Source organism: Hypomesus transpacificus, chromosome 17 (genome assembly GCF_021917145.1).
Source record: "Hypomesus transpacificus isolate Combined female chromosome 17, fHypTra1, whole genome shotgun sequence".
Classification (NCBI taxonomy): domain Eukaryota; kingdom Metazoa; phylum Chordata; class Actinopteri; order Osmeriformes; family Osmeridae; genus Hypomesus; species Hypomesus transpacificus.
This window is the reverse complement of record NC_061076.1, coordinates 1736679-1747246: the sequence shown is the minus strand read 5'-3', so window position 1 is coordinate 1747246 and position 10568 is coordinate 1736679. Positions and strand designations below refer to the sequence as shown.

At 43.1% G+C, this 10568-nt stretch overlaps 2 protein-coding genes across 2 annotated transcripts; one reads left to right on the top strand and one right to left on the bottom strand.

Annotated features, from left to right (window-relative positions):
- The first annotated feature begins 1462 nt into the window (after nucleotides 1-1462).
- coro1a (coronin, actin binding protein, 1A) lies at nucleotides 1463-7005 on the top strand. Its single transcript, XM_047037718.1, has 11 exons — nucleotides 1463-1550; nucleotides 2968-3171; nucleotides 4014-4136; nucleotides 4338-4467; nucleotides 4983-5164; nucleotides 5335-5454; nucleotides 5554-5658; nucleotides 5821-5966; nucleotides 6085-6142; nucleotides 6260-6472; nucleotides 6621-7005. Exons 2-11 carry the CDS (start codon nucleotides 2974-2976, stop codon nucleotides 6708-6710), a joined length of 1365 nt encoding a protein of 454 aa, XP_046893674.1. The 5' UTR covers nucleotides 1463-1550; nucleotides 2968-2973; the 3' UTR covers nucleotides 6711-7005.
- Nucleotides 7006-9374, bottom strand: cldni (claudin i). The gene is made up of 3 exons (XM_047037755.1): nucleotides 9215-9374; nucleotides 8225-8357; nucleotides 7006-8128 (listed from the first exon to the last, which is right to left on the bottom strand). Exons 2-3 carry the CDS (start codon nucleotides 8354-8356, stop codon nucleotides 7631-7633), a joined length of 630 nt encoding a protein of 209 aa, XP_046893711.1. The 5' UTR covers nucleotide 8357; nucleotides 9215-9374; the 3' UTR covers nucleotides 7006-7630.
- Nucleotides 9375-10568: the final 1194 nt, after the last annotated feature.

The following is a 10568-nucleotide window of genomic DNA, read 5'->3' as shown; positions in this document are numbered from 1 at the left end:
GCGGAAAACGTTGCTTTTTTAGAACACGGGCGCCGGATAGCCTGTCAACAACTATTTACAAAGGATTAACTGTCAGAACTATTGTTATATGATAATAATGACGATAGTGATGATCCTTATAACTATTATAAATATTGATACCGTTATTCTGTGGAAATTGGAACTACTAATGTAACTTGTATACAGATGAGACTACCCCTCAACCTTTTAGATGGAGAGAGGCTTCTTGAGGGCCTGAATATCTGTCTGTCCTCGTCGTTTAGTTGTGGCGTGCTTTTGTTAGCAAGGAAAGTGACAGTCCAATAGACCCACCTGGTGGACATTTCTTGTAATGTTGCAGCCCACTGCAGACACTGTATTTCACTGTATGCGACTGGCTGATTGACATGTCATGCTGCTAGTCAGTGGCATGTTCTCCCTGCACCCGCGAAGTGTCCAAGCCCTGCGTATTCAGGGTTGCACAAGCCAGTTATTTTGTTTAAATGGACCATGTGTGATTGAGCTTATATTTTTTTCTTTCTTTTCATCTTGTCTGTCCCATTACGTGTTAAAATGAGTAAATGTGGAAGTCCCTAGCATACCTCATTGCCACACTTCATACTTTCTTTTTCCTGTGTCTCGTCTATGTATTCATCATGTGTTCTGTGTGAACACAGACGGGCCCTCCTCAGTCTCCAGCAACGATTGTGCAATAAAACTGAAGTCTATATTTTTAATCCTGCCTCTGGCCATCTTTCTTGTCCTGTTTTGTGTTACTGGTCCCCATGTTTATTTTCGTCACGTGTAAAATGAGGCCTGGGATTTTGAAAGTAAATACTCTTACGTTTCACACGTGTGTGTGACCTCTACAGCCATATTTTAAGCATCTTCATCAATTTAAATTTGAGTTGTACCGGATTCAACTTGCTCTTGTGTTGTTTGTCACGGTGTCCTCAATCAAAGTATGGATTCGATATCAATGTGATACCTTGTGATCCTCTTGCGATGTCCTGCCCAGGAAAACAAACTGTGTTGTGCTGTTCCAAGTGGACCGTTATCGTACAGGGAGCAGTCTTGGGAAGAGGCTGAGACAAGCGAAGCGATGTCCATGACGTGGCAAGTAATGTTTCCATTTTCTCCTCTCTTTATCCGACCCTAGTTAATGCCTGGAAGGGCTTCATGCGGCTCCTAAATTGATGGCGCGCCTCTAAGTGCGCTCAAAGATGCACGTCACTTTAACGGTTTGTGTGCTGCATCAAATAAAGAAGAGCATGTGTATGGTAGGCTGCTGAAGTCACAATGAATTAAAGTTGACCTAGAATTGGCCAGTAAAAATCCTTGGCACATACGGTTTTGGACCGAGTCAGCTTTCTGTCAGTTCCCTCGATATCAGATATGAATTTGCAACCGCAATGCGAAACAACCACTGAGTGAGACACCTCCCATTTCCACCTTTATCTGAAGCTCTCACTTCCTCCATCATATAGAGATCTACAGCCCTGAAGCACCAGCACAGAGGCTGTTCCTCGTTCTGGTAACCAAGCTCTAGCTACACTCAACACCCAAATCAGGTAGGCCTCTGCATCCCTCTCCAAGGATTTTGTGCAACACACACACACACACACTTTATAGTCCATAATTAGTTCCAGCATATGTAGTGACGCTATAATTGGCTTTTTAAAACACATACTCAGAGTTAAAGAGGTTGTTTAGTCCAGTATGTTTGTGTGATGGATGGAAAAAGAGGAGTAATTTGTAGTTGATGGGTGTTTGTATCTGGCTTATCTGGTCCTTGATAACATTAAGCACCACTCGGTCCAGTGTAATTACATTAGGAGGGTGGTCAGAGGGGTCTTGTGATGCTTGGTGGCAACAAAGACTGTGCTCGGTTGAAGGGACTCTGGTAAGTCGATGCTGAGGCGCGGCTCCAGGTTTGGGGAACTAAGGTCTGTCAATGGAGGTAAACTGAAATATTAGTTTATTAATATTATAATACATTTTTTACATCGTCCAGAATTCATAAAAATATATGTTTCTGCACGTAAATGACTGGTAATATGTAAGAACTGCATGGATTTAAACAGGACTACACAACAGCAATCTTCAAATGTAACCAACATTTTTATTATGTGAATCTGAAGTTTGAGCTTGTTTAATCTTATGTGTATTTAGACTGATCCCATGAGGAAGTTAATGTCTGTGACAGAAAATTTAAATCAAGGAGGGAGAAAATGTATTTGTGGCATTGGTATCCGTTTTGTAGGAAGTGGTTTAACTGTTGCATGGGGCTTCATTTACACCCTTCTCATCTGAATGCTTCTGTAGCCATGCTACACAAGCAGCTTAGCTTCCATTTTCTCTCTCAACACTCAAACCCATAAAGCATTTACGTGATGGTCACATATATTGATATAGATTGACTGGCAGCAATCGAACGTGTTGCCCACTTGTACCGATGTGCATGTTGCAGAATCCGCGAGTAAAAGTTGTGAAAAAGGCTCTTCTCCTATTTCATCTTTCTGTTTTATCTTTCCTTCCTTTATTCTTGTGTCTGTTAGTTTGTTTCCTCATGACACATCTGTCTCGGGGGCTCTGTAGGGATTGCATCAGAGAGTTAGGACTCAACAGAAGCCCTCAGCACTCACTGTCAATATATTTGACAATGCTAATTTTGAACGTTTCTCTGATCTCTCTTCATCTTCATCTTCTGCTCTTTGTCTATTCTCTTTCTTTCTGTGAGTCTCACTCTCATCCGGTCTCTCTTTCTCTATTTCCTACTTTGAACCACTGCAATTCTCCTCGATATGCAACACTTCCTTTTATAGAAATGTCTGGTGTGAGAGCCATCAGGCGTTTGAACTTGAGACATCACAGTCTCCATCTTTTTAATCTTGGATTTTGTCAAATGCAATGTCTGATACTTAATATCCTCAATATCACGTTTTTACTACCCTTCCATTATTATCTGCATGTTTTCTCTCCACACAGTTCACCATGTCCAGGAAAGTTGTCCGGGCCAGTAAGTTCCGCCACGTCTTTGGCCAGGCACTGAAGACTGACCAGTGTTACGATGACATCAGGATTTCCCAGATGACCTGGGACAGCAACTTCTGTTCGGTCAATCCCAAATTTGTGGCCATGATCGTGGACGCCAGTGGAGGAGGAGCGTTCATAGTGCTTCCTCTGAGCAAGGTGCGTCTGTCCACAGATCACTGGTGACTGTGGTGTGAAATGTTCATAAATATGTTGCCTCAGGCCATAGTGCTAGAATGTCAAGAAACATCACTTGTGAGTGCACATGCATCATTGCAAGGTTGATTTATCCGAACGGCTGCCATTTAAAAAATACATATTGACAGTCAACCTCACCCCAGAGTCGTTCTGAAAAAGGAAGTTTGGTGTTTCGTTTCCACATGTCACTTGTTTGCTCGTTGCAGATGCCAGTTCTTTACCATATTTGGAGTGCTTCGGTGTCACACAAGTTTTGACAGGATGTGGCCTCTATAAAGTTAGAAATCCCTCTTTGAAACCCTGTTCGACATACATCTGCAGTTGTTCTTGTGACTTACACAAACAGATTCTCACATTTCCTCCCTTTTCACAGATCACCCTTTGTTCTTTAGTTACAGCCATCACAGCCATGCAAGGGAAACCAAGGCCCAATGGTCTGACACAAGTGTACATCTACTCACTTATCTCACCCGTAAACCATGGAGAGTAAGCCAGAAAGGGCTGGACAGGGGCATGCCCTCAGAGTACCATGGGAACTGTGCACCCTTAAGACACAGAGGAATCCCCTCTGTCCTAACACACTTATCAGGCATTAGGGGTAATTGGAGGCATAGCTATGCAATTGACATCATCTGACCATCAAGTTCCTTGCTCCTGAACTTTCAGCTGTCTCTCACGCCCACCTCTGGCAATACAACATGTGGTTTCCTTACTCTGGGATCTGAGGGGCTTGCATTTGACCTCTTGTCTTTTTTTTTTTAGCTAATCAGGTTCTGTTTATGTTTGCTCACATCTTCTGCTAGACTGGTCGGATTGACATGTCCCAGCCCACTGTGAATGGACACACAGGTCCAGTTCTGGAAATCGAGTTTTGTCCTCACAATGACAACATCATTGCCAGTGGATCGGAGGACTGCAGCGTCATGGTGAGGAATCCCATCCTGACCTTTGCTTCTTCACGAGCATCTTCAGAGCATAAAGAGCACACAGCAGTATGCACTTGTGCCACATCAAGGACAACATGAATGGATTCAGATGCTTTTCATTACAGATGTGATCTGTGTCATCATATGTTTAACGTCTGCAGACCGCCTGTGAGAATTTAATAGAGCCTTTCTCGTTGACAGATCTGGGAGATCCCAGACGGTGGTTTGGTGACTCCTCTGAAGGACCCTGTTGTCAAGCTTGAGGGGCACTCCAAGCGAGTGGGCATCCTGAGTTGGCACCCTACGGCTCACAACGTGCTCATGAGTGCAGGTATGAATGCTGCTTTTGTGGCTCCACCCTAATACACTATGAAAATGACAAATGTGACACACGTGCACATGATCCTCTCTCTTACCAACCGTCTCTGGAGGAGGGGATCCCTCTCTGAATTGCTCCTCCCAAGGTTTCTTCCATTTTTTCTCCCGGTGGGAGTTTTTCTGGGAGTTTTTCCTTGTCTTCCTTGAGGGTTTAGGTTGGTTGAGGGGCAGTTCTATGGGCGCATGTGAAGCCCTCTGTGACATGCTTGCGTGTAAAAAGGGCTATACAAATAAATTTGATTTGATTTGATTTGATGATCTGGGACGCCAGCAGGAGTCCCTTGCATACCGTCACCACATCTGAGACTCACTCACTTGGCTTTTTAGTCAAGTCACCACGGCCTACCTTTCGAGGTGTTTTGCGTGTAAGCATCGCTAGAATACTGCAAGTTAGTGAACCACTGCATGTGCATGCCCTTACGCCGTGTCTGTCCCTCTGCCTGTTCGTCTGGTCGTCGGCCCTCGCAGGATGTGATAACGTTGTGATCCTGTGGAACGTGGCGTGTGGCGAGGCGATGGTAAGGATCGATGACATTCACCCAGACACCATCTACAGCGCCTGCTGGAACAGGGATGGCTCCAGGATCGCCACCTCTTGCAAGGACAAGAAGCTACGTGTTCTGGACCCGCGCAAGGGCACTGTCATTGCCGTGAGTCTCTCTCCTCTCCCCGCTTTTAATCTTCGGTCCCATGCGAAGAGCTCTGATTTAGTTCACTAATTTGTATGGGTATATTAGCTGGCGACATCAAATCATTTCTTGCCTGCGTTGAGATGCGACGTGTCTGCATGAATCGCCTGTCCCTCGCTCTACCCCCACAGGAGAAGGACAAGGCCCACGAAGGCTCCAGGCCTATCAGAGCCGTGTTCATGGCTGACGGGAAGATCTTCACCACAGGCTTCAGCCGCATGAGCGAGAGGCAGGTGGCGCTTTGGGACCCGGTGAGTGCTTTTTATTTCTTGAATCGCTTCTTTTGAAGGGTCATGTGCTTCTTTAGAAGCTTGTGATTTGACCAACAAGGATTGATGTGTGATTGACAGAAGAGCTTTGGAGAGCCTTTAACCCTGCAGGAGTTGGACACCAGCAGTGGTGTCCTCCTTCCCTTCTATGATCCTGACACTGGCGTCGTCTACCTCTGTGGCAAGGTAAACCGATTGAACCTATGCACGCGAACGCACGTACATTCAAAGGGGCACCTTCGCCTAGGCCAGGGGCCTTGAAGGAACTTCTTCTTCTCCTGTCCGATACTTGCAGACTTATTTGTGCATACATACACAATTTGGTCGTCTTTTGTCTCCTGACTTCAGGGTGATAGCAGTATTCGGTACTTTGAGGTGACGGATGAAGCTCCCTATGTCCACTACCTTTCTATGTACAGCAGTAAGGACAGCCAGAAAGGCATGGGCTACATGCCAAAGAGAGGCCTTGAGGTCAACAAATGTGAAATTGCCAGGTAACAGCACTGAAACAGTGACCCAACACACAATCTTAAGACCATACAGTCTCTCTCTTTATCTCTCTTTCCATATTTCCGAGGTATATGAACACAGTTGTGTTTATTTCAACTTCAGATTCTACAAACTTCACGAGAGGAAATGTGAACCCATTGTCATGACTGTGCCGCGGAAGGTAATACATCTTCTAGCTTCCAATCAGGACATGGAGACGAAAACTGGAATCAGTCAACCGATCTCACCGTCTTTTCTATTTATTCAAAGTACTCTTCTATTTGTCTCGTCCTTGCAGTCGGATCTTTTCCAGGAAGATCTGTTCCCTGACACAATTGGTCCAGAACCATCTGTGGAAGCCAATGAGTGGTTTGACGGCAAGGACGGCCAACCTATTCTGATCTCCTTGAAAGACGGTTTTGTGGCAACCAAACCCAAAGAGTTCAAAGTTAACAAAAATCTTTTGAAGACCACAAGTTCCTCCGTTGGGTATCAGCAAAACAACAACGAGGTAAAGGAAGTATGTTTTATTTCAACGGAGCAGAATGAAGTTTAAGAAGGAGAAGGAGAAGTTTAAGAATGTCTTTCCTACAGTTTACCTAATAACACTCTTATCTCTGTCTCTCTCGCTTCCTTTCTCTCCCCCTCTTTCTCCCTAGGTACAAGAGTTGCAGGAAGAGGTCAAAAAACTGAAGGAGGCAGTAGAGGAACTGACCAAGCGTGTGAGCGAGCTAGAGAGCAAGAATTAGAAATTAGTGAAAGAGGGATGATGCTGAGTGAGGAAGACCAGGAGATTTTACCAAGAAGCTCAAAAAGGAGGAAGAAAACCAAAAAGTTACTGAATCATGAGTTTAGAGAAAGTTAAAGTATGTTTGAATGACAGGTGGATAAAGGGAGGGGTTAAGACAAAAAAAATGGAATTTTTAAGAAGACAAATATTTTCTGCCAGAAGTTCAAATATGTTATTTTCTAATGTTTTCTAAACAGGTTTTAATATATGCTTACAAAGTTTGAAATAAAAGTGCTCTTATTTTCAAAATAAAATGATAGTACTCTGAGTTATTTTATTTAAAAAATTGAGTTAACATTTTAAGACACATTTAAATCGAAAGACACTTGAAATTGTATGAGACAAAGTAAAGTAATAGTAATATTCAACAACATACAGTACAGGGGGAGATTGAACCTGCTGATCTACAATCAAGTGCTCTAACCACTGAGCTCCCTCCCATTTATTTCTGTTAATGTCAGAAGGAATGAACTGTTTACTTGTGTACAGTGATGCTGTACACAACACATAAACATGGTATCTATGGTTCCTGAAATTACAATCACTGTTTGATTATCAATCTGAACTTGGATTTTAACAAGCTATTGTTATGTATGTACAACATATAAAATACAATTTATTTGGAAAATAAAAGCCGATATTGTATTTGTTGCTGTTTTGTGACAGTGTAAAACCCTGACACGATATCTGAACAGGTCTCACAAAACACTACCTACAAATAAATCTGCACGCTAAACTAGTCCTACTCAATAAGCAATATTTACACTGTAAAATGTTTCACCACGGTTCCACCTTTCTATGTGTTTATCTGTTTCGACACCACCACCATCCTTATGCCCATTTTCCTACACCTTACACAAGAAGAACCTGCTGAAGGCTCTAGACGTAGTTTTTGCTGGGGGCAGAGGCACTGTTGCTGTAGTACTTGGCAGTTCCCCCAGAGCTGCTGGAGGTGTTTCGGCTGAAGCAGCATAGAAGACCTCCACCCAGCACCAGCAGCACCCCTCCAGCCCAGCCCACGAAGATGCAGGCGCCCAGCTCCTTCTTCTGCGGCACCAGAGGGTTATAGAAGTCCCGGATCACAATGTGAGCAGACCAGCTGACGGGAATGATGAGCAGGATGCCAGCCAGCAGCAGGCCGATCCCAGCCACCAGGCTGATCTTGGGCTTGGCGCTCTCGTTCTGCACACACGTAGTAAACTCGGCTCCGGCGCACAGGAGGAGCAGGCAAAGGCAAGTGATCATGCAGCTGATGATGATCAGAGCACGGGCAGCCTGGAGGTCAGAGGACAGGACTAGCAGGGAGTCGTAGCTCTTACACTGCTGCTGGCCTGTACTCTGCACCACACAGGTCTTCCACAGGCCGTCCTCAGTGCTCTGTGGAGAAAGACTGGCGTCAATATGCATTTTCCAAACCTTTGCATTTGTCCACACGACTGTACAACGGTTGATATTTAGTGAACTGTTTGTTACCTGGGCAGTTACGATGTTGGATCCAACGAATGACGACACTTTCCATCTTGGAATAGCACAGCACACAATGGCGCCAACAAGACCCATGATCCCAAGGGCCACGCACACAACCTGCACTCCAGGAGATCCCATTCTGGAGTGGGTAGGAAAGGGTGGGTAACACGTGAGTATTTATCATCATATCATTGTGAAAATGAATGATGTGGAAAAAAGTGAAGCATAATTATTGTACATGGTACAAAACAGAGTAGTACGACCACACAAACCTAGCCTCACCCCACCCACACAACTTCACATTCACACACACACATCCACCGTCCCCATGAATACATACACTGACTCAGTCACTCCCCAGTGACAAGCCTGTACAAGATTGTCTAGCTCCAAGCTATGTTTAAAAAGAAATTCTGAGAAAATCGGTAGGGTGTGACTCGTGTCCTGACTGGCCCGGTCTATCAACGCCGTTTCACTCTGCTGCTCTATGGCTAACAGACACTCTTAGAAGATATCTTCCCCATCAATCTTGAATTATCTTTTTAGAATATCAGAATAAGAATAGGGTGACGGCATAACTGTTATACAGATGTGTATTTTCAGAAAAGAGTATGATAAATTTACAGTCAACCTATAGAATATTTGAATAGTGTTAGGAAACCAATGCACCAACATCACAACGGTTGGGGGGGAAAAACGGAAATTTGCATTTTAGCAAACTCATCAGCTGCCAGATCTTTTATGATAAAATACTAGTATACACACCTCCTTCTGATTTGTACATTTATTGTATTCAAATCTATTATTTCAATGGGGTCTCAATGTTGTACATCCTTTTCTAACCCATAGTATATCAGTTTTATCCCATTACCTCAACATAATACTTGACAGAAAACAATTATAACAAAATGTAAAGTTGTGATACAGATGCAGATAGATTAAACATTTCAGAATGATGCTATACGAAAGTAATTGATTTGCTGAATGAACAAATACCTTGATGTGTGTTGATGGTGTTGGAAGTTGTGAAAATAGTCTTCTGAAAGGATTTCTCTTTTTCCTAAAAAGCTCTCTTGCTTTAACAAATCCAGATGTTACTTCTTGGTTCGTGTATAGCAGAGTTGAGTTGTGTGGAGATGGTGGGATGTGTGAGGAGTTTTGTAGTGGAATTTGAGGTGTAGGGTGTGGCAGGGGGGAAAAAGGGGATGTAAGGTAGTAAGGATGTACCTCTGAACAAGACTGAACTTGTCAGGTGCCTATCAAGACCTAATTCTCTCATCTTTGCACAACATCTTCCAGTAGGATTTGGGAGTTGTTTTTAGCAACAGTTTTTGTTTTTGTGGAGTCAGTCTGCTCACGTAACACAAGTTTCTTTTGAACAGCTCGTATAGTGTTGATGGCCATGTAGATTGAAATATTCATATTTCTAAAACTAATTGTTTCAGGAAATGCTGTAGTTTCACCCACTGTCTCTATAAACAATGAAAACATGAGTCACTACTACACAGCGTTCTTGTTGACCCCCCCCCCCCCCACACACACACAAAAAAAAGAAGAAAAAAAAACTTTTCCTCATTGGACATCAGGCATACAAGGTCCCGAAACTATGACTACCCACTTCTAAAAAAGAAGGGATTTGGAAAGACTGAGTTGGAATGCAGTGAGGATTGAGTAATGGTGACATTGGGAGATCCCTGGATTTGTGGAGAGTACCTAGATCAGTGGATTAAGTTGCAAAATATTTCACCTACACACACAAACATAAACATACACACAAACCCTACACCCTTTTTAGTGTAAAGACACACCACCTTAATAAATACCTTATTTACCTTTTAACAGACGTTTTAAGAGATGTAACCTATAGGCTACTTAAAAAAAAAATAATTATCCTGTGTTTTTGCACCTATCATTCATCTAATAGTTGTACAGTAGTAGTCTACTTCTCCGTCAAGCGTACCTCGCCAACCTGATAGTGTATGATGTCATTATAAAAGTCAAGTTGTATTTAATAACTCACATGGCCAAACATTTTGGAAACGAGATTGTGCCAGGACGAACATTAGTTCTTCTACATCTACAAGAACATATGAATGTACCAGGAGCAATTGTGGATATGTTTAGTGGCTTTACCATTCAGAAAATAAGCTAAAAATGCATATAGGTCTAATTAAAGTCGCCCTGCTACTTTGTCATGACTCATGATGACCAAACGCCACCATGTGGTTCGTTCACCAACATGCTTTCAAAAGCGCGTCTAAACATATAAAAAAAAGCATAAGAAAAATATCGTGTAGCCTTTTTACATTTATTTCTGTATCATTTTAATTTGGTTGCCGCCTTGTGGATG

Coding starts and splice junctions, on each gene's coding strand:
- coro1a (XM_047037718.1), top strand. CDS start 2,974: ATGTCCAGGAAAGTTGTCCGGGCCAGTAAGTTCCGCCACGTCTTTGGC. Junction 5,165..5,334: donor GCAAGGGCACTGTCATTGCC/GTGAGTCTCTCT, acceptor CTACCCCCACAG/GAGAAGGACAAGGCCCACGA. Junction 5,659..5,820: donor TCGTCTACCTCTGTGGCAAG/GTAAACCGATTG, acceptor TCCTGACTTCAG/GGTGATAGCAGTATTCGGTA.
- cldni (XM_047037755.1), bottom strand. CDS start 8,356: ATGGGATCTCCTGGAGTGCAGGTTGTGTGCGTGGCCCTTGGGATCATG. Junction 8,129..8,224: donor CCAACATCGTAACTGCCCAG/GTAACAAACAGT, acceptor CTTTCTCCACAG/AGCACTGAGGACGGCCTGTG.